This window comes from Antechinus flavipes, chromosome 4, assembly GCF_016432865.1.
Source record: "Antechinus flavipes isolate AdamAnt ecotype Samford, QLD, Australia chromosome 4, AdamAnt_v2, whole genome shotgun sequence".
Taxonomy (NCBI): Eukaryota; Metazoa; Chordata; class Mammalia; order Dasyuromorphia; family Dasyuridae; genus Antechinus; species Antechinus flavipes.
Window position 1 is genome coordinate 2,439,801 of NC_067401.1, and position 26,435 is coordinate 2,466,235.

The following is a 26,435-nucleotide window of genomic DNA, read 5'->3' on the forward strand; positions in this document are numbered from 1 at the left end:
GGTTCTGAGACTCTTAATAGGTCTATTCAGGTGGTTTCCATCCTACCGCTTCTATTTCCATTGAAAACTGAACATTTTAAAATAGCGTTAAAGAGATAGGCAACTGGATATGGATGTGTAACTGGAAAAGGGGCTGGGCAGTCTCACAGCAAAGCCAAATGAACAACTCCTGTGCTCCACTTGCACCTACATTGTGCTGAGAGATTAGGAAGAAGGCTTCTGCTGTAATCTTGTTAAATATTGCCTGGGGGATTTTAACAAGAATCAGGAAGAATGATAAGGAAAGGATGGGTTTGGGAAAGATAGACTTTTGGCAAGAGGGAGGAGGATCCACATCATTGAGGTTGCAGATGCACACAAGAATCTGCAACTCCATTAGGACTGATGTTATTCCATGAATGTTTGTTGAATCAATCAGTGACTATATGGTTATGAAAAGAAGCTCAAAGGATGTACACAAAAGCAAAATCAATTCATAAACAAAAGACTCCAAGAAAAATCATTAGAAGGGATTTATTCATATATTTAGTCTTGCTTTGAGCAATATAACTTGGAACTTTGCTAAATATATTATATACATTTTTGATAAATATAGCTATATATTTGCTAAATAGTTCATGGATAATTGATAACATTCTGATCCATTTGGACGAGTGGAGTGCCACATGGCATTTTTTTTGCCCTGATATATCTTGGTCTTGCAATGCAAAAACAGCCCATTTCCTTCAAGGGGCATGGTATAATTAATTCCCAACATGATGAGGATTTTGTGCCCATTTTCCTGTGTTCAAAAGGATGGCATGAATCTTGATCTCATGCATTATTAGTGAAAGAGCCCAAACCCAACAGCATCCAGGTGTTTTGCAAGGAAATGGAAGCTGAAATAGAGAGGAAGTGGCAGGGATGCATTAACAATACAATAAGCAGGGATGCATTAACAATACAAAAAATGATTAGCACTCACAACTCATTAGAAAGACACCTGAAAGGGATGCAGTATGAATTTTCCAGTTAAAAAATGATGACTCCAAATGGATAATTGACTTCTCCAGTTTTATTAAGCAAAATCCTTGAAGCTAGAATCCTGAAGAATGGAGGAGAACAAGTTCTGCATTTATGTCCTAACTTTCCTAATCATTGTGTCTTGAGAGGGAGAAAGACCTGGCTTCTGCTCCAGTTCAGGGCAAACTAGCCATGTGATTCTGGAGAAGGTCTTAGAATCATAGAATCTGAGAGTTGGAAAAGACCTCAATGGTCATCGAATCTACCTTGTATATGGACCAAGATCTCAGGTTGTATCTATACAATGCTCTGGACACTGCTCATTCAGGGCTGACTTGGAAAGCCTCAGTGAATGCTTCTTCCTGAGGCAGTCCCTTGCTGTTGGATAGTTCCAATCATTAGGAAGATTTTACTGACCCTGACCTAAAATGTAATTCCTCCAGATCCCTTTATTCTTGATTCTATCCTTTGAGGTCAAGCAGAGTGCAACTAATCACTCCTCTATGTGAGAAGGCAACTATCAGAAGCCTCATCTAAGACTCATCTTCAGCCCAAATTTCCCCTCCTCCCACTTCTGTTTCCTAAGCTGTAAGATGAAGTAATTGGACTAAACATTCATCTTCAGACTCTAAAGCTCTACGGGTCCTATTTCCATAAACAACAAAATAAGATTGAGATTTTTTTTTTATCAAAAATTGATTTGAAACTGACTCGTATACATGAGAATGCATATATACATCTTTGTACTTGTGTAATTCATGAAATTCATAGGGGTACATTTTTAGAATCCATCCAGAGGACTAAAATTTCACCTAATTTTTAATGTGTGGCTCAATGAGACTTAGATTTGGGGGCTTTCTTAGCTTTTCCTTTTTTGCCAAAGCATTTCCGGAAACAAAACATGCAGCTTTTCACAGCAACGAATACAACAGTCAACACAATAGCCAGGAGGAAACCGATGACGTCCAAGGAATGGTATTGGAACCAGTTGAGGTCATGGGCAGCAGGTCGTAAATGTGGGGCCCCTTTATTTCTCATCACGAACTCCACCCAGAACACAGCAAGGTCGAGGGGACTGATTGGCCGATCTTTGTGAAGAGCCGAGAGACGCATGATGTTTTCCTTGTAGCTAAAAAATGTTAAAAAGGTAGATTAATATACAAAGCCTTCAGTGACAGAGAACTATCACCTCTTTGGGTTACTCTGGAGGTAACCAAGCTACCCAGAAGACAAGACTTTCTTTCCTAGATGTTTTCAATTTCTTCATTTCACAAGAAGTTAGGTTCGTAGATACCAAAAAACAAAGAATTATGGAATCATGGAATTACAGGACTGAAGAGGTCAACTAATAAATCTTCCCAAAGCACAAATCACATCAAAAGAGTCTCAAGAAATAATCATTCAATCTCCACTTGAAGACCTCCAGGGATGGTGGATTCACATCCTCCTGGGGATGACCCATTTCCAAAAGGAAAACTAAAATCAGAAATAACTTCTGAGATAAATTGACAGATGGACAAAAGACACCAAGCCGGCAAAGGATTAGCTGCAGACAGACAAAATCTAAAGAAAGAGCTATCAGGTGGTAGGTGGAATCTTTGGGAATTATGACAAAAGAGAAAATTGAGGATTAGACAGTTGAAGTGACCAGTCCATGGTCCCTCATACACTAAGAATAAGAGGCAGAATTCAAACTCAGGCCTTGTGATTTCAGATTGTTATTTTTTCACTCAGTGAATCAAGCTGGTTACTCCAGATCTTCTAACACAAAGAACAGCTGGAGGCAGTTGATTTATCATTTATGATGTGATTATTATTATGATCATATTATGATATGATATGATTAATGAATTTATCCATTAGGGCCTTGGCAGAAACCTTGTGACTGCTTATCAAACACAACCAGGTAAGCAATTTAAAAGACAACATCACCGAACAGGATTTGAATTTGTAAACAGTAGATTAAAATTTAGGAATGATAGACTTGACCTGGGAGGGAACAATATCTAATGAAAGCCAAAAACAACTGGCTAAAAATTTGTGAATTTGCTCAAAGGAGGAGTTAAACAAAAAACAGTGAGGGAGGAAGAAAGTTGACTACATATATCCACAGAGTCAGATACCACAGAATTTAGAAGGTTTTGAATAAGAAGAAAGTAATGGTGGGGAAGCCTAAACAGAAATGTGCGGGTCTATTAATTAATGAGAAGTGACATAACTGGAATATAACAGTAGAAGGATGTAACTTATTCAAATGAAGAAAAGTAGATAAAGGAGGATGAAAGAATATTATATATTCAATTCAATATAGTTCAACAACTTATTGAGTATATATCAAGAAATCAACTCCCGTGAGAAAATCTACAAACTGAGGTGGTAAACTATGGTAGAAAGTGTTGGGGGATTGATAGAAGAAGAGACAGAGGCATGGTGATGGAAGGAAACTTAAAAAAAAAGTGATAAAGCACTGGGTGAATCATGACAGCACCCTAGAGGCTACAATAAAAGGAAGTTGTTGGTTAACTCAAAGAACAACAAAAAAGGGCTTTTAAAATTGTGTTTGGCAAATGAAAGATCAAAGAAGAGACAGGACTGATTGGTGACTAAACCATGGTTTGACTAAACCATGGGCCAAGGGCCCTCAAAGCTTATGGATTGCTTGCTGTCCGTCACTTAAGGGTGTGACATGGAAGTCAAACAAAACAAAACAAAACAAAGCTGAAAAGGACTGCCTTGCTAGAAGCAGAGTGTCTATAATGAGATCCCCTGGACAGATCGGATCAGGAACCTCGCGTGCCCAGGCTGGTTATTTAGGTCCATGAAAGACACTAACAAAATACCAAACACTAGAATGTGAGTTGGCTGATGGAACCGAGCATCATTTAGCCTAGAGAATTTAAAACTTAGGGGAGATGGGACAGCTGCCTTCAAGGCTTGAGGTTTGTCACATGGAAGGGAGACTAGCCTTGTCTTGCCTGGTCCCTGAGGGTGGAAGTAGGAGCAGGGGAGGGAAACATATTGCAGCAGATTTCCAGGTGCCAGTTTACAGCCATCCTAAAGGCAGTGGAATTTCCAGGAGGTCATCAAGTATTTGATCTTACCACTCGCCAACTAGAACCACTTGTTAGGAAGTCATAGAGGGCATCCCTGCTCAAAGAGGTTTGTTTTGAATACTTCTTTGTTTTGAGGGAAGTTTCTTTTGGGGGTTAGAGAGGAATTATTGGATAGTGACAATATATAAAAAACCACATAGGTTATTAATTTAAAATACAATCGAAATGAATGATTGCTTTCCAATTTACCTTATTAGACTCTAGAGTTGCATAAATTAGGTTTGCTTTAAGAAGGGGCACGGCAGCATTAAAAGCGTCAGCAGCAAATGGCCACGCCATCTTGAAATACTTTCTTACCTTTTGTCATTGATAACGGTCTTCAGTGCCTTGCTGAGATCGGCAGATGTCATTTCGAGGACATTCAGGGTCACCCCTGCCCCTCTTGACTCCATGCGTTTAGCATTATCCATCTGATCTCCAAACAAAGGCATCAACACCATTGGCACGCCGTTACAGAGTCCTTCGTAGATCCCATGAGAGCCGGCATGAGTGATGAATGCCCGGGTCTTTGGATGGCCTTAGCAAGGAAAAGAGAGAAAGAATTTCTCGATGGCTTTTCAGGAAAGAGAATACTTCACAATTTGAAGGCATTATAAATGGCCAATGCTACTATTGTCTATTGTGGGAAATCAGAGTATTCTTCTTTAAAAAATACTTCATTGACCAAACACTGGAGAATACTACTAGGCTTGGCCCCTATGATGGTGTTATACAAGTTATTTTATTCATCCATTCATCTGTTCTATGACAGACTTTGCTAATTGTTGTTCAATCTGACTCTTTGTGGACCCATTTTGGGGTTTCTTGGAAAAGGTACTAGAATGCTATGACATTTCCTTCTCCAGCTCATTTTACAGACGTGGAAACTGAGGAAAACCGGGTTAAATGACTTGTCCAGGATCACACACCTAGTCAAATCAGATTTGAACCCAGATCTTCTTGATTGCAGGATTGGCACTCGATCCACCATCCAGATGCCCAAGCCTACAACTCTTCCAGATGATGACCATCCCTTGGGCGGTGGTGAAGATTTTTCTGAGCTTTAAAATATATCTTTCTGTCGTGACCAGCACAACAAATGGTTAGTGGTGGTTGAAAATAAGGAGAAGGGGTTGCTGATAATTCAACAGAACCATTTAATGAGAGTACTCATGTTGCTTATATATCTTTAAGCCGTATGTCATTATGAAAAACATTGTTCCGTAGCCAACTCTGGTTTCTGTTTTCTATGATCTAATCTCTGAAGCATGTTAGTTTCTAGGAACTCAATCTTATTTAAAGTTCACAATGTCCCAATAATTGTGCCAGGACTTTGTGTTTTCTCATGATTTCAAGCTTAAATGCACCTTTGATTAATCTGAAGAGGAGAGAAACATCCCAGTTACTGAAGTTTCTAGCTTTCTGGGAGTTCTCTATACCATTCCAGCATCCTCCTTTGATGATTAGTGACTTTTAGACCCTCTGCACCACCCCATAGCACCTTTTTGCTGCAACTAATTTACTTAAAGGCCATCTTATAAAGGTAATACCCCTATGTGTCAGCTGGGTCAATCGATATTGGACTGAGTCCTTTTGATGTTACAACAGTAATGTTTTCTCTTTATTACTAATTTGGGCAAATTGTCCCCAGGTTTTCAGGAAAATTGACCTTGAGCTATTATCTTGCTTATTGATTCTCAACCTTATTGATTCTCAACTATGGTCCTCTTTCTGACTCAATCAAGCAATCAAACCCACCTACTGGATACCCTCTCTGATCCCACACACAGCCTATGACCATCATCTAATTTGTGATCCTTTCAGTGCTCTTAGAGTTCTAGAGTTGAAAGTCATTGAATCTTAAGAATGAATCCGTCTAGTCCAACTAGACTAGACCACTGACCTCATATCTTTTTTTTTTGGCCTGTGGATTTCTATAGATTACAAGCTCCAAATGAGTTAACCAAAAGCTGGTGCAAATTTCTAGTGCATTATTGAACTTTATCCTTATTAGACCTCATTTGGAAGACAGGACTCTGCCCAGAGTGCTGCATTAGAGAATGAAGACGATAAGCTGGAGAGTATCCAGAGGAAGATGACCTTGATGGTAAATGGCTTGGAGTCCATATTATGTCAGGAATAATTATGGAAATGGAGAAGAGAACACCCCCAAGGAGTGTATGAGAGCTGTACAAATATGTGAAGGATAGCCTGGGTAAGAGGAATTTGCCCATTGGTTGGTCCAGAACCATGCAATTCATCCTTAAAGTCAGGAAAAACTAAATGAAATGGATCTTTGGGAGGTTATGGGGATAACCTTATGTCTTATGTCAAAGAAGAAATGGTCTTTTATAAGGGTCATCATCAAAGGGATTTCTACAGCTGTATTAGCTGGCCTTGGGGATCCATCTCTGAGGATTCTGTGATTCTGCATGTACTTTATCAATGAAAAACCAGTAGAGCTGTCCCTGGTTCTGTCTACAGATGATCATTCAGACATGATCTGCTGAAATGACTTTAACCTCCTTAACTTTTATGCTTTGCCCCTGCTCCCCCACCACACATATGAGCACATACCAAGTAGATCATTCTGCGGAAGCCATTTCACAAGCTTGGTGTTCTTGGCCAGATTGGATGGTGGTGTTCCAGTGTACCGCCACAATACCTTGGGGGAACAAAAAGGAAAGAATCCGAGAAAAGCCCATGACACAGTTTCAGCACAGTAGCAGAAGCAGCGGCCACTAAGGCTTCGAGATCAATAAAGAGAGACTTCATCCAGTCTATCAAAAATAAAATATACCTATGGTTTAAGGCCTATCTCCTACTCATGCTCTTAAAGCAAGAAATCAGATCCCTGGGTTCACTGGCTAATTTCTGGAAGAGTCTGAGGATACAGCTGCTCCTTATTGCTATGGTAGCCCAGGTCAAAGCATCCTGGACAAGGGTTGGGATAAAAAGAGTTATCATCATGTTTCCCTGAAGCTTTTGGAATTGGTATGGAAGCCACACATAATATATCAATAACTTGTTCCAATCCTCTTAACCACCTCCTTTGGGCATGCATCCTTGACTCATTCTAGAAGACATTTTCCTCTCAGGATGGATGTAATTTTTAACTCTTAAGAAAGAAGTGCTGTTGTAATTGGAGTCAGTGGACCTTGGTTCAAAACCCAGATTGCCACTTGATTGATACTTGTGTGATCTTGAATGTACCTTTCTGCCTTTGGGGCAACATTCCACCATTAAATTGAACATTTTTTATAATAACAACAAAAAACGCCCAAAGTGGCTCTGATTCGTAAATGGTCCAAAATATTTTGAAAATGACAAGAAAAGAATTTGTAGTTCCTAGGGATGGGATTTAGTGGGTACAGAACACTGGATTTAGAGTCAGAGGAATTAGGGCTCTTAACTTGGTTACTTACTACCTGTGGGACAATGGTCAAGTCCTTCATCTCTCTGGGTCTCAGTTTCTTCATTTGTAAAATGGGAGAGAATTATCCTTGATGACCTCTAAGTTATATTCCAGGAACAAATCTAGACTTCTATGATGCTATTCAGATATTTTTCCATTAAAGAGATGCCATAATGTCCATCCAATCTGATATTTTTACTAAATAATCAACTTTTTAGTCCTATCCAAAATGTATTCAAGAAAAACAATTGTACAATAAAGACTACTCTGTCCTATTTTTAAAATACTCTTGTAAGGACAATAGTTAAGTGACCTTTGATTAAACTTAATGAAACCTGACTGGGAAGTGAAGGAAGAGAGCTTTATAGTAAAACTCCAATATTCTAGTCAGTCCCCTATTCTAGTAAAAACAACCATCTGAATCTTGGGCATCCAGGGATTAAGCTGTGTCTAGGGACAAAAAAGAATAGCAGAATATTGTCCTTACTGTCTGAGGTATTGTGCCCAAAGCTTCAGCGATTTCCATGGCTTTGGCCATTGGGATTTCTGAGACCATAGAGCCCAGGGAGAAGACCACAATTCCATGTTCCCCGGAAGCATTCACATAGCCTTCAAATTCCTAAAACAAGAAGAAAGCATATATTTAATGCATGTCATACAATCTGGGTGCAATATTCGTCTCTACATCCATAAAAAAAACCTGGTTCTGAAAAAGGAAAAAAAGGCAATGTGATTAAAGAGACCACAGATTGAGAAAAATGAAACAGTGGTCAGTAAAATCCTGACAAATGCCAACCTCTTCCATGATGATTAAATCAACTTTCCCCACAAGTAAACCATTCACTTGTACCTTTTTTGTTTGCTTTTTCAACATTTTATTAGTTCAATAGTTTTTTTTTACTCTCAATTTTATTAATCTCTTCTTTAATTTAAAATTTTCAAATTTGGTATTTAATTGGATGTTTTAAATTTGTTCTTTTTCTGGCTTTTTAAATTCTTTGCCCAATTCATTGATCTTTTTCTCTATTTTATTTACATAAGCACTTAGAGATATAAAATTTGCCTTAATAACTGCTTTGGCTGCACTTCACAAATTTTAGTATGTTGTCTCATTGTTGTCATTCTCTTGAATTAAATTATCAATTGTTTATATGTAATTTGGTTTGTTGTTTCATCCACTCATTCTTCAGGATTAGATTAGTTAGTTTGGAATTAATTTTTTTTTTTTACCTATTTTCACCTGGTCCTTTATTACATGTAATTTTTATTGCATCATGATCTGAAAAGGATGCATTTGTTATTTATGCTTTTCTGCATTTGATTTTAAGGTTTTTAATATCCTAATACATGGTCGATTTTTGTGTAGGTTCCATATGCCACTGGAAAAAAAGTATATTCCCTTCTATCCCCATTCAATTTTCTCCAAAAGTCTATCATATCCAACTTTTCTAAAATTCTATTTACTTTCTTCTTTCTTGTTTATTTTGTGGTTCAATTTATCTAGTTCTGAGAGAGGAAGGTTGAGATCCCCCACTAGTATAATTTTATTGTCTATTTCTTCTTACAACTCTCTTAACTTCTCCTCTAAGAAAGTGGATGTTATACCATTTAGTGCATATATGTTTGGTATTGATATAATTTCGTTATCTATGGTACCCTTTAGCAAAATGTAGTTTCTTTCCTTATCTCTTTTAATTAGATCTAGTTTTGCTTTTGCTTAATCTGAGATCTGGATCTCTACCTCTTTTTTAAAAAATTCAACTGAAGCATAATAGATTTTTCTCCAGTCTTTTATCTTTATTCTGTATGTATCTCTCTACTTTAAATATATTTCTTGTAAACAACATATTCTAAAATTCTGGCTTTTTATCCAGTCTGCTCTCTGCTTCTGTTTTATGGAGAGTTCATCCCATTCCCATTCCCAGTTAACTTTTTCAATATTTTAAAATAAAGATGTTTTATTAATGCTCTTTATTGCATCACAGCATGTCCTAAGGTATCAGAGTCCATTGTGTGAAAAGTTAATGAGGTCATCAGAAGATGAGACTAGCACTGAGTTATTATACTTTACAATTTTATCTAAATCTCATCACAAATCCATAAGGATGGTGAATTCTAACTTTTTAGATGAAAAAAAGGTCTCAGAAATTAAATACTCACCTAGTAAGTAAATAAAGCCCAGTCCCTGTTCCCCAGGCAAATCCCCATTCTGAACACTGTTCACTTTGTAAGGGAGAATGATATGCTGGAATGTGGCAAATACCAGGATGATGAGGAACCTGTAAATCCTGCCTCTGAGGATGGGACTAGCTCACTGGAGCTATTTTGCTTTATGAAGCAAGAGGGAAGAACAGAAATAACAGCTATCTTCAAATATTAAAAGAAGGATTTCCTTTGTTCTTGTTATCCCAAGAAACAAAGAATTGATCAAGAAGCACTTCATAAGCAGCTACCTTGTAAAAGGTACCATGTTGGGCCCTGGGAATGCAAAGAAACAGTCTGTGGTCCTAAGGAACTTAGATTTTACCAGCAAATGATAAAACTAGGATGGATGGGGAAGTCAGAAGGAGGCAAGTTTGAGCCCAATCTAAGAAGAAACTTCCTGATAATTTGAACTGCACCAAAAAATTAAGGGTCTCTCTCACTGTGTAGCAAGTTTTCTGTCATAGAAGCCTGCAAGGTTGGACGACTATCATCGATCATGGGGCAGACCTGATAGAATCATAGAATCTATGGGAATGGAAGGCACTTTTTGGGCCACAGAATCTCGCTCCATGCTTGGCCAGACGCTGGGCCCTCAGGGATACCTCCATATCTGACTCACTGAACAGAGGGCTGAGCAAGAGGCAGAGAGGAGAAGGGGATCACCCCCATTCTAGAGCACGTAAAAGGAAAAAGGGACTGGCACAGGAGGACACTGTGGTCCACGGGGTCACCAAGACGACAGCCAGGTCCCATCTTGGAGCCAAAGCCAAATTCAGCCAAAGTTACAAGCTTTTTTCTTACGCATAAACACCTGCACAAACAGACACAGGAAGCCTTTAAAACAGAGGAGGAGAAAACTCCAGCCTCCTCCAAGTGCCTGAGCTAAGCAAGGCAGACCCCCGAGGGAAAGCAGCTCCGGGGGGGGGGGGTCCTAATGCTTGCTCTGGTCCACAAACCTCAGAGGGGTAACTTTTCCCGTCCGATGCCCACTTGTCCTAAGGGTGATGGGAACACGACCCTGCCATCTGAGGACTTCTTTAGGCTATTGCTCAGCCAAGCCGAGCTACCACGAGAACCCCGGCAGTACAATGGGCAAGCAGAGAGCAAGTCTCTCAGGCAGGAGGCACTCACCTGAGATAACGGTTTTGTATAAGCACAGTTGATTCCCCCAATGAAAATCACATTGGGCATGATAGGCCTGGGGTACCCATTTACAAAATCACTTCTCAGAAGCCAAATGGATCCATAGCTCAGGAGCTCCATCAAAGTCACCTCTGTCTTTAGGAGATCAGAAGCCAGGTGCACGTACGGGGAGTACACAAAATCACAAAGAAAAACCTGGACTAGAGTGATCAGCATGTTTTTAACTCGCTGCAAAAACGTCATGCGATCGGTGTTCAGAGAGAACCCCCGAGGAACGTAGGACGGAGGGCAGGGGCCCTGTGTGGCAGCAAAGTCCAGACCGCACGGCAGTCCGTGCAAAAAGTAGACGGCGGGCAGGGAGAGGTACTTGGCCACGATCGGGCCGCACGGCAGGAAAGGGTCGGTGAACACGGCGTCAAAGTGCTCGTCCCCAAGCTCAGTCATCAGCTCCTGGTTGTGAACCAGGTGAGAGCAGATTGACAGAAGAAAAGCTGCAGCGGTTTTTAATCTCTCCCGTGTTTTGAAAAAACTTTTCCAAAATGGTAATTTTTTGAAAACTTCGTGATTCATCTGACGGAAGTGGGCCTCCAAATCTTCCTGTTGGAAGGGCACGGGATAGCGCGTGAGGTTATAAAACGCCCCTTCCTTAATATGGAGCGTCACGGCAGGGGCGACCACCACGATCTCGTGTCCTCGTTGGTGCATTTCCTGAAGGACCCCGTGCATACTGAGCCAGTGGCTGCCGTCATGGGGAATCACCAACAACTTGCCCCCCTCGGCCGCCGCCAAGCAACAAGTCCAGAGAAGTAGGGCGTACGGAGGCTGCCGTCCTCCAGACATCTCCCCGGCGATCTGACTTAGGCCACGGGAAGCCCGGTCCCCTGCAAGTACTTTGCCCAGTGCTTCTGCCTACTTCTCCTGCAGGGACTAATCTAAGTTAATGTTTAATCGGAAAACAAAGAGTCAAGTCACGTAGGAGTTAAAGAGTGCCCAAGAGTGCAGATTTACTGAGATAACATAGGCGTTATCTGCTGCTCTCTCCCCTGGGATGCTCAGATGTGAAAGCGCAGGCTGGGCCTTAGACTGCAAGGGATTAGTAACTCATCCATATGGGAACTCCCTCCATAGGGCAAATCCCAGCCCTCCCATACCTTTTCTGAGTGATTTCTACCCGGGGTCTACGAGATACTCCAGCGAGGAGACAGTTAATGCACAGCTAGTATGTGAGTTTTGGCTTCAGAATTTGGGTCTATTCTAGTAAGCCAGAGCACTAACTGCATGGACCCTGGGCTATCTAGGGTCCCTCTTCATTCTAGTGATTTGCTTTTGAGATTCCCTCCAATCTGTCCCATGCATATTTTGCTTATGTATAGATGTTTGCATGTTGTCTTTCCGTAAGAGCTCCATGAGGGCAGGGACTACTGTTCCTCTTGCTGACTTTCTTTGTGTCTTTAGTGCTGAGCATATTGCCTGGAATATAGTAAGTGCTTAATCAGTGCTTGTTCCCGGACTGACTGGGGAGGAGTGGGCATCTAGACAGGTACAGCTGAAACCCAATGTGGCTGAGAACACTTTAAATACTGTCAAGCATTAATACGACATGTCATCATATTATATAATTAATAAAGACTACTAATTGTCAATTAATCTGATTAACTTAGCCAAGAGGTTTGTAAGATAGGGAGTTCTGTCCTAGACAGGCCCATGATTCTGAAAAACCAGAATTTAGGTGGGCATCAGGGATGTGCAGCTACTGGATGGTAGTGTCATCCCCACACTGAAAATTATACTCTATTTTCTATAAGCATCCTGTATTTACTTATCTGTGATTATACTGTATCTACTGAGAAGGCTGTAAGCTTCCTGAAGTCAGGGAGTCTCTCATTTTCATACTGGTATCTTGAGTGCCAAGCAAAGCACTGGGCATGCAGTTGGCACTGGAACAAGTACTTAATTGAGAGGCTCAAAAGAAAGGGAATCCATTTGCTCAAGTACCCACCTGCGATAACGGCTTTTTATAAACACAGTGGACACCCCCAACAAAAACCATTTTGGGCATGACTGGCTTGGGATACTCCTTCACAAAGTCACTTTCCAGCAGCCAGATCGATCCATGGCTCAGAAGGTCCACGATGGTCACCTTTCTGTCAAGGAGTTCAGAGGCGAGACGCTCGTAGGGAGAATAGACAAAATCGCAAAGAAAGACTTGTGCCATGGTGAGCGCCATGTTTTTCACCCGCTGTCCAAACGTCATGTGATCTGTGTTGCCAGAGAAGCTTCTTGGGATATATGAGGAGGGGTTGGGACATCGCATGCTGACCAAGTCGAGGTTACATGGCATTCCCTGACCAAAGTAGACGGCAGGAAGAGAGAGGTACTTGGCTACAATTGGGCCACAGGGAAGAAACGGATTAGTGAAAACTGCATCAAAATGCATTTCTTCCAGGCGGGTCATCAGCTCCTTATTGTAGACCAAATGGGAACAGGCAGTAAAAAGCAAATCAGAGTTATTTTTCATCCTTTCCATTGTTCTGGAAAAAGTCTCCCAGACTGTTAACTTCTCAAAGGGATCATTTTTAATCCATCGAAAACTGATCTCCACATCCTCCTTCCTGTACGGCACTGGATACCGTGTGAGGTCATAAAATGTGGCTTCTTGGATAAGAGCAGTCACTTCAGGGGCGATGACCACGATTTCATGTCCTTTGACCTGCAGCTCCTTAAGGACCCCACGCATACTGAGCCAGTGGCTGCCATCCACTGGAATCACCAGCAACTTCCCCGCTTCTGCCCACCTCAAACAGGACACCCAAAGGAAGAGTCCCAGAGCCCTGGAATATTGAGCAGTCATTTCTCCCTCAATCTACCATTTGCTTCAGACCGCTCCTCTCTAGATCAAAGATCTTTGAGCTTTAATCTCCCTGTAATTTTCTATTTCCTTGTATCTGTATACCAAGTTAATATTTAGCCAAGTTCCATGATTGCCCTTATTTATAAAAGGTAAACTACAAAGAGCAAGGAATTTACTTTTGAAAGCTGGAGAGTGGTAAAGGTGCCAGGGCTTCTAAGTGTCCTCCCGTGTCAAGCTGGCCCAATATGATGGTTATGCTGCATTAGGGCTTTCCACCCCCAAATTGCTATCGATCCTTATCCCTGTAGATATTCTGCCCAGTAACAGAGATTGCCACACATTCCCAGTTTCTCATCACCAAGTGGTTCTATGAATCCTGGCGAGAGGTAGCTTTTTGTGGAGGTCTAACATTCTGTGAAAATCTATGTAGTTCCACACTGGGAAACGAATGAGAACTATTTGCATTTTTGATTTTCTTCCCGAGTTATTTTTACCTTCTGAATCCAATTCTCCCTGTGCAACAGGAGAACTGTTCGGTTCTGCACACATATATGGTATCTAGGATATACTGCAACATATTTAACATATATAGGACTGCTTGCCATCTTGGGGGGGGTGTGGAGGGAGGGAGGGGAAAAATCTAAACAGAAGCGAGTGCAAGGGATAATGTTGTAAAAAATTACCCTGGCATGGATTCTGTCAATACAAAGTTATTATTAAATAAAATAAAATTTAAATTTAAAAAAAAAATAAAAAAATGAAAATCTATGTAGTTCCAGGCTGGTCCTATGTTGGCTCCTTGATGATGCCTCATAGACCGCTGGAGTCAGAACCAAAATTAAGAGAGTTGTTAATAGCCCTTTTTGATAGGTCAAGTGGAAGAGATCCCCAGCAACCAAGACATTGGATGCAAAGAGCAAAGACTTGACAATCCTCTGATCATAGATTTGGGGCTGAAAGGGCCCTTTTAATCAGCTGGTCCAGCTAGTTTATCTCATGTGAGGCAACTGTGAGATGAAGTGATAGGCCCAATGTTACCCAAGTGAGGGAGTAGCAGGGACAGGATTTGGACCGAGGTCCACCGTGCGACACTGACTCTCTGTTGGATTGTATGAGATCTCCAAAGTCAAGGACATAAGAGAGAATGTTCTGATTCGGGAGGCAAGAGGACCTCAGTTTGAATTATACCTCAGATATTTCAAACTGGGGGACACTGGCAAGTCATTTAAGATCTAAATGTCTCAAGAAAGTCCTTAGGGCTGATCTTTGAAGTCACCGAGGGTGATGTGGCTTCTGTCAATGGAGGATGTTCCCACACAAGGAGCACCCTTGCTGATAAAATGACAGATCCCCCTTGTAGTCTGGGCATGATGCCAGTTCTGAAAGTTTGTCTCCCAAACCCATCAGAGTCATGCATCCTGACTAGATAGAATGTCTCCTGTGCCTTCTCTTCAAGGGGCGGAAGCACATGGATCACAATTTGTAATTTGCCCAAAGAAAACATTTCCCAATAATTTAGCTCTTGTTCTGGGTTGCAAACACCTTTCCATGAATCCTCCCACCCCTTATTTTTGGGGAGACGGAAGAGAACCTGTAGACCATAATCGCTGAAATCTCAGCCCCGTGTCACATGCAGGTGAACATCAGCTAATGCCTTTGGGGACTTTGGTTTCCACTAGATAGCTTTTCTGACCCTTTCTGGACCTTGTATACAATGATGGTAACATTTCTGACTGAGAAAGTTCCTTGAGGGCGGAAAAATTTCCCTTTTGTATTTGCATCCTTGGTACCTAGCAAAGATCTTGGCAAGTACAAATAAGCACTTCTTAATGGAGCTGCTTGGATGAAAATGAAGTCTTTGAGCACAGTCCTTATTTTGGTCACGTTCCCACACACAGCACAAAAGCTGGCACATGGTAATTGCTTTGTACAGCTGTATATAGATTTTACATACTGATTTATATGTATTTGATCTCTCCTTAGAATCCAAGCTCCCTGAGAACACAGACTTTTTGCTAACTTTTTGTAACTCCTGTGTTTAGCAGGATGTCTGGCATACAACAGGAGCTTAATAAATGCTAATTGATTGGTTGAATTGAATTGAGTTAATCATGCTTCTTAATGAAAATATTTTTGAGCAGTAATAAGGGGAAATTTTATATCCTTAGAGGCTTACTTGAATAAAATAGAAAAAGAGAAGATCAATGAATTGAGCCTGGAACTTTAAAAGTTAGAAAAAGACCAAATTAAAAACCCCCAATCAATTACTAAACTTGAAATTCTAAAATTAAAAGGAGAAATTAATAATATAGAAAGTAAAAAAACTATTGAACTAATAAATAAAACTAAGAGTTGGTTTTATGAAAAAACCAATAAAATTGATAAACCTTTGGTAAATCTGATTAGAAAAAGGAGAGAAGGAAATCAAATTGGCAGTCTTAAAAATGAAAAAGGAGAACTTACCACTGATGAAGAGGAAATTAAAGAAATAATAAGGGGTTACTTTGCCCAACTTTATGCCAATAAATTTGATAACCTAAGTGAAATGGATGACTACCTCCAAAAATATAGGCTTCCCAGATGATCAGAGGAGGAAGTAAATTGCTTAAATAGTCCCATTTCAGAAAAAGAAATAGAACAAGCTATTAATCAACTCCCTAAAAAAAAATCCCCGGGACCAGATGGATTTACATGTGAATTCTACCAAACATTCAAAGAACAATTAGCCCCAATACTTTATAAACTATTTGAAAAAATAGGGAATGAAGGAGTCCTACCAAACTCCTTTTATGACACAGACATGGTACTGATACCTAAACCAGGTAGGTTGAAAACAGAGAAAGAAAATTATAGAACAATCTCCCTAATGAATATTGATGCTAAAATCTTAAATAAGATATTAGCAAAAAGACTACAGAAAATCATCCCCAGGATAATACATCATGATCAAGTAGGATTTATACCAGGAATGCAGGGCTGGTTCAATATTAGGAAAACTATCAATATAATTGGCCATATTAATAATCAAATTAACAAAAACCATATGAACATCTCAATAGATGCAGAAAAACATTTGATAAAATCCAACATCCATTTCTATTAAAAACTCTTGAGAGTATAGGAATAAATGGACTTTTCCTTAAAATAATCAGTAGCATCTATTTAAAACCAGTAGTAAGCATTATATGTAACGGGGACAAACTGCAACCATTCCCAATAAGATCAGGAGTAAAACAAGGCTACCCACTATCACCGTTACTATTTACTCTTGTATTAGAAATGCTAGCTTTGGCAATAAGAGTTGAAAAAGAGATTAAAGGAAAATGTTTTTGAGCTGATGACTTTTCCCTGGAAACTGGGAAGGGGGTAGGCTACAATACCCTGAATAAATAAAATTCTACAACCCTCTGATACCTGGCAGATATGGGAAAAACTGCCTACAGGATCAAAGTAAAAGCTAACAGCTATCTAACTTTAGAAAAAACTTGGACTCTTTTGATAGTTGCTAAGGAACAAGGTTATTCACCAATCCCACATGAAAATCTACTATGAGGTTCAAAAGTCAAGAAACGTGTTTTCTCTTTGATGGCAAATGTCAAGAAGGGTCATACACTGGTTGCATGGGGCAAAGGTGATATGTAGCCACAGCCCCACACTTCATATCCACCCATTCACACGCCCACATCTCCCTCTCTTCCCTCCTCCACATCCCCACCATGATGACCCTCCAGCCTCTGGGACTTTTTACATGCTTCAAGCCCTTCACTCAACAGACCTTCAGAAGTGGAGGGATGAGCCATGAAGGTGTTTCCTTGGGAAAGACTTTGGAAAGTTTTTATCCAACAAGTCAAAGAGATGACGCCTTAGGAATAATGACCACAGGATCCCTTTTGGACCGAGAGGATTCCACATAGTTTTCACATGTCAAGGCACCCACTGCAGCGGCTCGCATGGATGGGCTCCCCTCCCCCACACTCACAGCGTGGCGCCCCAAGTGGGGTCCTCATCAGAACCACAGGGGCAAGTGTATCTGTTTGTTCATTGGTTTTCCTGATTCCCTCAGGTCTCAGCTCATACCTGCTTCATGAGGCTTTCCTCTGCTCCTCAGTCCAATACAGTGCCCGCCCTATGGCAGGTGCTTAACAATGGCCTGCCACTCAGGGGCTCCGCTTCTGAAACAGTTATCTACGGCTAAGAGTGAGAAGGAATTGCCACTGGTTTAGGTAGAGGGAGTTTCCACCCCAAAGAACTGATACAAAAACAAACAAACCTTTTGCCAAGGTCATGGAAGGATGGGTTCCCTTTGGCCTCTGGATGGCCATCACCATCTCCCCCAGCTCATTGGCCCGAGGCTAGGGGTGGTGCACTTGGGCTGGCTCTTGAGTATGGCCTCAGGAGGACTGGGGGGACAATTGCCAGCTTGGACAAATCCACCTCAGTTTCCTCAAGTGCAGATGGAGATAAGTATCCCAGCCAGCGCCAGTGAGAGAATGTATAAAAAGGGCTTTTGGGAGGGAGCTCTGGTGGGTATCGTGTTGTTCTCTCCCTCCCAGTGAGGAAGCAGGATGGAGACCCCTGAATGGTGGGTATGAGGGCAGCAGCAGGGGACAGGCCCGGGGTCCTGCAGGGGCAGGTTTGGCGGATATTATGGGTTACGAACAAGACTGCATCCTCCCCTCTAGGAGTGCCGAGGCATTGGGATCCTGAGCTTTCAAACAGCAAGATACCAAGATAGTGGCAGACAAGGGGGAGAGCTTCTACGAAGAGAATTCGGACGGAGAAATGTTATGGAGGCCAAACTGACAGGACTCGTCATTATCCAGATGGATTAAGGGGGGGTGGGTGGAACGGAAAGAGAGGGAACACTCAAGGATAACAGCCTGGGAGGCTGGGGAGTAACAGGAAAGTTAGGAGGAGAGAATGGTTTGGAGGGAAAGAGGGGGTTCTGCTTGGAACATGATACGTTCGGGAGACATCCAGCCTGACATGTGCAATGGGCTGTTGGAGATCAGCAGAGAGGTTAAGGCGGGATCGAGAATGTGAGAATCATCAGCCTCGAGACAGGATGTGAAACCATGGGAAACGATGGGATCGCTCAGTGAACAAGGGGAAGAGGGCCCAGGCCCGAATCTAGTGGGACACCCGTGGTAAGGAGCACGGCCTGGATGGTGATCCAGCAAATGAGGATCAGGGAGGGAGGGAGGAGAACCAGGAGAGCAAAGGAGGAGGAGACTGATGATGAAGGAGACCCAGAAGGATGGGGTCTGATAAGCCATCGTTGGGCCTGGCAATAAGGAGGTTATTGGTAACTGGAAGAGGGCAGTTTGGGCTGAAAGAGGCTGCTGAGTTAAGGAAAGAGAAGAAAGGAGGAGGAGACTTGTAGGGGGAGACCTTCTCAAGCCAATTAGCCACAGAACCTCAGACAGATACAGGACAGGAATCACCAAAGGGAAGGATCAAATGAGGAGGATGTTTGGAAGAGTGGGGAGAGCCGAGTCTGTCTGTAGGCAACGGGGAAATAGCCGATAATTGGGGAGGACTTGACAATTAGTACGAGAGTAGAGATGCTGTGGAAGACAGGTGGAAGGGGATCTCTTGTATAGGCAGAGGGGGCTCCCACAGAGCAGTAGATCTCGAACTAGCTCAAGCTTTCCCGATTTCCTTTGACTCAAAAGATTTTGGTAGAAAATCAATGAGGAAACAAAGAAATCACTGCAAATAGCTGTTGGCAAGCAAATTCCCAACTCTCCCAGCATCTCAAATTTGTCTCTGTAGCTCCACTCAGTTCAGGAGATGGTAGAGGGCTTATAATGATTTGATGGGACCACCACGGATCACCTCACTTTTGGACACTAATTAAAAACAGTCATGTTTTCTCTCAAAAACCAGAAAACCAAATGTGTCCCTGACTGGCTGGCTAAGGTACACATACCAACCTGGGAGAGCTGCTTGTTATTGGCACAATTGATGCCCCCAATGAAGATCATATTGGGCATGACCGGTTTGGGATAATCCATCACAAAGTCTGTTCTCATAAGCCACACAGACCCATGACTTAGGATATCCGCCATACTCAGGTCTCTCTGGAGGAGTTCTGAAGCCAGGCTTTCAAAAGTCGAATACAGCATAGGGCACACCACATGCTGGGGCAAAGCGTTTAGAACGTTCTTTACCCGCTGGAGGAACGTCATCCGGTCCGTGTTTTCTGTGGTAATTCTGGGGACATAGGAGACTGGGTCAGGGCACTGAGTGCTTTTAGCATCTAAGCCACATGGAACTCCTCGCAAGAAATAAACGGCTGGAATGGACAGATACTGTGCCAGAATGGCTCCACAGGGACTCGCGGGATCGGTTAAAACGGCATCATAGTGGGTCTCTTCCAGGGATTTCATCAGGTCCTTGTTGTACATTAAGTCTCTACAAAAGCTATCATACATATGAAAGATATTCTTCAACAATGTGGCCATATCAAAATATCTCTTCAGGAAAGATTCCAGTTCAAATAGTTTATGGGGACTGCTCTGCACCATATCCTGGAAAAGGTCTTTGCTGAAAGTTACTGGAAAGGTCCTCAGAGTGTAGTGCCGTCCTTCTTTGATCTGCATGGAGAGCTCCGGGGCCACGACAGTACTTTCATGGCCTCTCAGACCAAGCTCCTGAACCACTTCCCGCATGCTGAGCCAGTGGCTGCCATCCATGGGGATCACCAGCAGCTTCCCTCCTTGGACAAAGCCCAGGCAGGCAGCACAGAGAGCCAGCCTCACCAGAGCCCAGGGCCATGATCGCGGCCCTCTGGCCATCTGGGCAAATCTAGGATCCCCGAGAAAGCAACTTTAAACTCTGCTCTGTCCTCTGTCACAATCTGGCAGCTTTGGTAACTGGGCCTTATCTTTATGTGGGCATGGAAGCCACAAACTTAATGAGACAAAAGGCAATTGGAAGAGAGATTGAACTTTTGCTTTTTTCCATATAGGATTGACTTCCTTAGATTAATCATTACAAGAAATGTCAATATCTCTTTTCTATCCATTGAGCTCACCTTCTCTGGACCAAAAATGTACTCAGAACAAAACTCTCTTGACAACACTTATATAACAAGATCGAGATTTCTAAGTCATCTCATCCAATCCCCATTTTACCAAACAAAAACTGGTGTCGGGAGAAGGGAATAGATTTGGCCAGGAGTTGGGCTGCCCACTCTTATTGCCACCTTGCTTCTCCTCCCAGATTTGCCCATTAAAAAAATAATGGTTTTTATTTCCAAAACACATGCAAAGATAATTTGACAGCATTGATGCTTGCATAGCCTTGTATTTCAGATTTTCTCCTCCTTACTTCTACCTCCTTCCCTAGCTGACAAGCAATTCAATAAATGGTAAACATGTTAAAATATATGTTAAATCTTATATATAAACACATTTATACAATTCTCTTGCTGCACAAGAGAAATCAGATAAAAAGGAAAATAAATGAGTAAAAAAAATGCAAGCAAATGACAAAAAGAGTGAGAATGTTATATTGTGATCCACACTCAGTTCCCACAGACATCTTCTCTGAATGTGGATGACTCTTTTCATCATAAGATCATTGAAACTGGCATCAATCATCTTTTTGGAAAGAATTATGTTCATCAGAATTGAACGTCATATAATATTGATGTTGCTATGTACAAGATCTCCTGGTTCTGCTCATTTCACTTAACATCAGTTCATCTAAGTCTCTCCAGGCTTCTCTAAAATCATCCTGCTGGTTATTTATTATAGAACAAAAATATTCCATAACATTCATATACCATAACTTATTCAGCCATTCCCCAATCGGTGGGCATCCACTTTTTGCCAGTTTCTTGCCACTAAGGAAAGAGCTGCCGCAAACATTTTTGTATGTGTGGGTCTCTTTCCCCCTTTTAAGATCCCTTTGGGATATAGGCTCAATACCAACACTGCTGGATCAAAGGGAATGCACAGTTTGATAACTTTCTGAAAGTAGTTCCAAATTGCTCTCCAAAATGATTTGCCCAGTTTTCTCCAGTGAGTGTTCTGCATCACTTCTCACTTACTCCCTCGTTATGTGGTTTTGTTCCTGCCTGACTTGACTTTTCTTCTGCATTGCACTCTAGCGGTCTCTCCTTCTTTCACTTTCTGCACTGGTCTTCTCCTCCTTCCTCTTTAGCTTTCTCTTTGGTTTTCTCTCTGAATTTAATTCTTGAAAGACTCCAAGCTCCATTGAGCCACCTATGTTCAGCCATTAGGCCCTAATTTAGAGAGTGGGATCCTCTAAGTCTTTCTCAGAACTCTGCAATCTGTTCTCTCAAAGTCTCTAGCATGTGTTACACATCACATTTGCTTATGTCTCACAAAGAGAAGATGATGTGCTCACATGACCCAAATTTCTCCTGTTCTTGATATATGCTGTACTAACATTTCAGCCTTTTTGGACAGAAATAGGCTTTGATTTATTACTCCTTGGGTCAGAGGGAGACTTGAGCCTGCATCTTCCTGACTCCAAGTCCAGCCCTCCATCATCTATGGCTCATGGCCTCTGTGTCTTAATTAAAATCTCCAGAAGTATCTGCAGAATAGAATTGTCAATGCAATTGGAACAGAGAGCCACACATTTCCCCCACCTCCCCATTCCTCTTCACCCAAACCCTTCCATTTCTGATCATGGACCCCCAGCCTTCCTGTCTCTGGATTCGTAATCTTAGCTAGCTTTTTGTGCTTTTTAAATTGCAGGATCCAGTTGCTTCCCATATCTTTTTGAATCTATGTTTACAGCATTTGTCATATGTCATATGTCTTTACTATCCTCCACACAGGGTCTCCAACCTAGTAAAGACTCTCATCACCTGATTTGCCTGCACAATTGCAAAAACTTCCTACTTAGTCTGAAGCCTCCGGCATTTTCTTATTCAGTTTGCTGCAACAAAGAATTTCTCACATACCTACAAATGTACAATACATTAGCTGGGGTGCTGAGGACACAAACACAAAAGGACAAGATTCTCTACAAACCCCCATGTGGACACACGTACAAAGCAAATACAAGAGGAAGTTTGGGGATCAGGAAGTCCAGGTAAAGATGCCCCTAAGCTGTGTTTTGACTCGTAATTTCTAGAGCAATTTCTTGTGCAAAGCACAGTATTATTCATTATGATTTGTCGACAGCTGAGTATTTCCTTGGCCTCTTTTGTGTACCAGTGACAATGCAGAGAAGTGGTTTGAGTTGGCCCCTAATCTAGTAAAAGCGGGCTCTGAGTCCTGTCTCTGAAACCTGCTTACTCTGGCTGTCGGGGCACCTCTTTGAGCCCCAGTGCTCTAGACAGCTCGTGCTACCTTCCATAGAAGGTGCCACCCTGGAGGAAGCAGGAGAATTTCCTCATTTAAGATTTCCATCCATGAGACCACCATGGATCATCTCATTTTTGGGAACTCATTAAAAACACAGCCACATTTTCTCTCAAAAACCAGAAAACCAAATTGCCTCTGGCTGGCTAACTAAGGTACACATACCAACCTGAGAGAGCTGCTTATTATTGGCACAGTTGATGCCCCCAACGAAGATCATATTGGGCATGACCGGTTTGGAATAATCCATCACAAAGTCTGTTCTCATGAGCCACACAGACCCATGACTTAGGACATCCACAATACTCAGGTCTCTCTGAAGGAGTTCGGAAGCCAGGCTTGCAAAAGTCGAATACAGCATATGGCACACCACATTCTGGGGCAAAGCGTATAGAATGTTCTTTACCCGCTGGAGGAACGTCATCCGGTCCGTGTTTTCTGTGGCCATTCTGGGAACATATGAGGCTGGGTCAGGGCACTGAGTGCTTTCGGTGTCTAAGCCACATGGAACTCCTCGCAAGAAATAAACAGCTGGAATGGACAGATACTGTGCCAGAATGGCTCCACAGGGAATCACTGGGTCAGTTAAAACGGCATCATAGTGGGTCTCTTCCAGGGATTTCATCAGTTCCTTGTTGGAGATTAATTCTCTACAAAAGCTAAGGTGCATATTAGTAAAGTTCTTTAACATTGGAATCCTATCCAAAAATCTCTTCAGTAAAGGGTCTGGTTGTAATACTTTATGGATGTTATTACGCATCATATTCTGAAAAAAGTCCTTGTCAAATGTGACTGGAAAGGTCTTCAGAGTGTAGTGCCGTCCTTCTCTGATATGCAGGGAGAGTTCCGGGGCCACGACAGTACTTTCGTGGCCTCTCAGAGTCAGCTCCTGAACCACTTCCCGCATGCTGAGCCAGTGGCTGCCATCCGCGGGGAACACCAGCAGCTTCCCTCCTTGGACAAAGCCCAGGCAGGCAGCACAGAGAACCAGCCTCACCAGAGCCCAGGGCCATGATCGCAGCCCTCTGGCCATCTGGGCAAATCTAGGATCCCCGAGAAAGCAAGTTCTTTAAACTCTGCTCTGTCCTCTGTCACAATCTGGCAGCTTTGGTAACTGGGCCTTATCTTTATGTGGGCATGGAAGCTACAAACTTAATGAGACAAAAGGCAATTGGAAGAGAGGTTGAACTTTTGCTTCTCCCCATATATGATTGATTTCCTTAGATTAATCATTACAAGAAATCTCTCTGTCTCTCTGTGTCTCTGATTCTCTCTGTCCCTCTCTCTGTGTTTCTTTAGCTAATGTTTGTAAGACAAGAGCAGGATTTCCAAGTCATCCCATCCAATCCCCCATTGTACAGAACAGAAACTGACTCGAGGAGAAGGGAAGGGATTTGGTCAGGAGTTGGGCTGCCCACTCTTACTGCAACCTTGTTTCTATGGATCTGCCCAGTTTTCTCCAGTTAATGTTCTCCATCACTTCTCACTTACTGCCTCGTTATGTGCCTCTTGTTGCTGCCTGACTTGACTTTTCTGCTGCACTACACACTCATTCTTCCTTGGAGTTCTCTCTTCCTCTTTCTGCACTCTTCTTCTCCTCTTCCTTCCTCTCTAGCTTCATCTTTGGTTTTCTCTCTGAGTTTCATTCCGGAAAGACTTGAAGCTCTTTTGAGCCACCTATGTTCAACCATTAGGTCCCAATTTAGAGAGGGGGATCCTGTAAGTCTTTCTCAGAACTTTTTTCAGTCTGTTCTCTCAAAGTCTCTAGTATGTGTTACATCTTGCTTAATTCTCAAAAGCAAAGATGATGTGTTCACATGACCCAAGGGTCTCCTGCTCTTCATATCTGCTCTACTAACACTTCAACCTTCTTGGTCAGAAACAGACTCTGATTTGTAACTCCTTGGGTCAGAGGGAGACTTGAGCCTGCAAGTCTAGCCCTCCATCATCTGTGGCTCATGGCCTCTCTGCCTTAATTTCTCCAGAAGTGTTTGCAGAATAGAATTGGCAATGCAATTGGAACAGAGAGCCACATATTTTCCCCACCTTCCCATTCCTCTTCACCCAAACCCTTCCATTTCTGATCATGGCCCCCCAGCCTTCCTGTCTCTGGATTCGTAATCTTAGATAGGCTTTTTGCTCTTCTTCAATTGCAGGTTCCAGTCACTTCCCACATCTTATTGAGTCCATGTTTACAGCATTTGTCATATGTCATATGTCTTGCCTTTCCTCCACTCACAGGGTTTCCAACCTAGTGAAGACCCTCATCACCTGATTTGCCTGCACAAATGCAAAAACTTCCTACTTAGTCTGAAGCCTCCGGCATTTTCTTATTCAGTTTGCTCCAACAAAGCATTTCTCACATACCTACAAATGTACAATACGTTAGCTGGGGTGCTGAGGACACAAACACAAAAGGACAAGATTCTCTACAAACTCCCATGTGGACACACGTACAAAGCAAATACAAGAGGAAGTTTGGGGATCAGGAAATCCAGGTAAAGGTGCCCCTAAACTGTGTTTTGACTCGTAATTTCTGGAGCAATTTCTTGTGCAAAGCACAGCATTATTCATTATCATTTCTTGACAGCTGAGTATTTCCTTGGCCTCTTTTGTGTACCAGTGACAATGCAGAGAAGTGGTTTGAGTTGGTCCCTGATCCAGTAAAAGCGGGCTCTGAGTCCTGTCTCTGAAGCCTGCTTACTCTGGCTGTCGGGGCACCTCTTTGAGCCCCAGTGCTCTAGGCAGGTCGTACTCCCTTCCACACAAGGTTCAGGAAGCAGGAGAATTTCCTCCTTGAAGATCTCCCTCCATCAAGAAGTGTTCACAGGCCTCTCTTGCCCGAGATCCATGTTTCTTCCCTCTTGTATCCCATAGGGAGCATAGTTTTTTTCACAGGTCCATCCTTTCCTTTCCCCCTCTCTTGCCAGTGCCCCCCCCCCCTTTAGAAGTCTTCTTGGGGCTGGGTATGCATCTTTGGCAGCAGGCTTAGAATTTCTGAATCTGAAGGGAACCCAGGGCCCCGGCCAGTCTCAGCCGTACCCGAATAGCACAAGCGGATCATGGCACGGAGCAGATGTTTACTAAATGTTTGTGCACTGACTGGTGGAATATTGGTTTGGAGAACCTGAAACACTCCGCTGAAGATAAAGCGGTCCAGTCAACTTTGGGAAAGCTCTCATTGTCCGAAATTCAAGCCTAAACTGTCCTCTGCTACCTCTTGCTTCTGGTTGTGTCCCCGGAGACCAGGCAGAGCAGACCCAGTGGCTCTTCCTCATGATTATCTCCAGCTACTTGAGAACATCTCATTTTCCCTCTGAGTCTTGAGTTCTGGTCCAGCCCCAGCTGCTCTGGCTCTTTTGGGGCATGAGCCCAAGGCC

General features: G+C 42.4%; 1 protein-coding gene across 13 annotated transcripts in view; it reads right to left on the reverse strand.

Annotated features, from left to right (window-relative positions):
* Nucleotides 1–488: 488 nt before the first annotated feature.
* Nucleotides 489–26,435, reverse strand: part of LOC127562560 (UDP-glucuronosyltransferase 1-6-like) — an 83,230-nt gene continuing 57,283 nt past the window's right edge. For 9 of the 13 annotated variants that reach the window (XM_051998394.1, XM_051998390.1, XM_051998391.1 and 6 more), the window contains exons 2-5: nt 7,997–8,128; nt 6,672–6,759; nt 4,413–4,632; nt 489–2,131 (exon numbers count right to left, since the gene is read on the reverse strand). In XM_051998394.1, coding sequence (XP_051854354.1) covers nt 1,834–2,131; nt 4,413–4,632; nt 6,672–6,759; nt 7,997–8,128 — 738 coding nt within the window. In that variant the 3' untranslated portion in view covers nt 489–1,833. Of the gene's footprint in view, nt 2,132–4,412; nt 4,633–6,671; nt 6,760–7,996; nt 8,129–10,845; nt 11,733–12,856; nt 13,724–19,644; nt 20,524–23,224; nt 24,104–26,435 lie in introns of those variants that run through there. The other 4 variants (XM_051998393.1, XM_051998387.1, XM_051998399.1 and 1 more) reach the window with 4 other exon arrangements.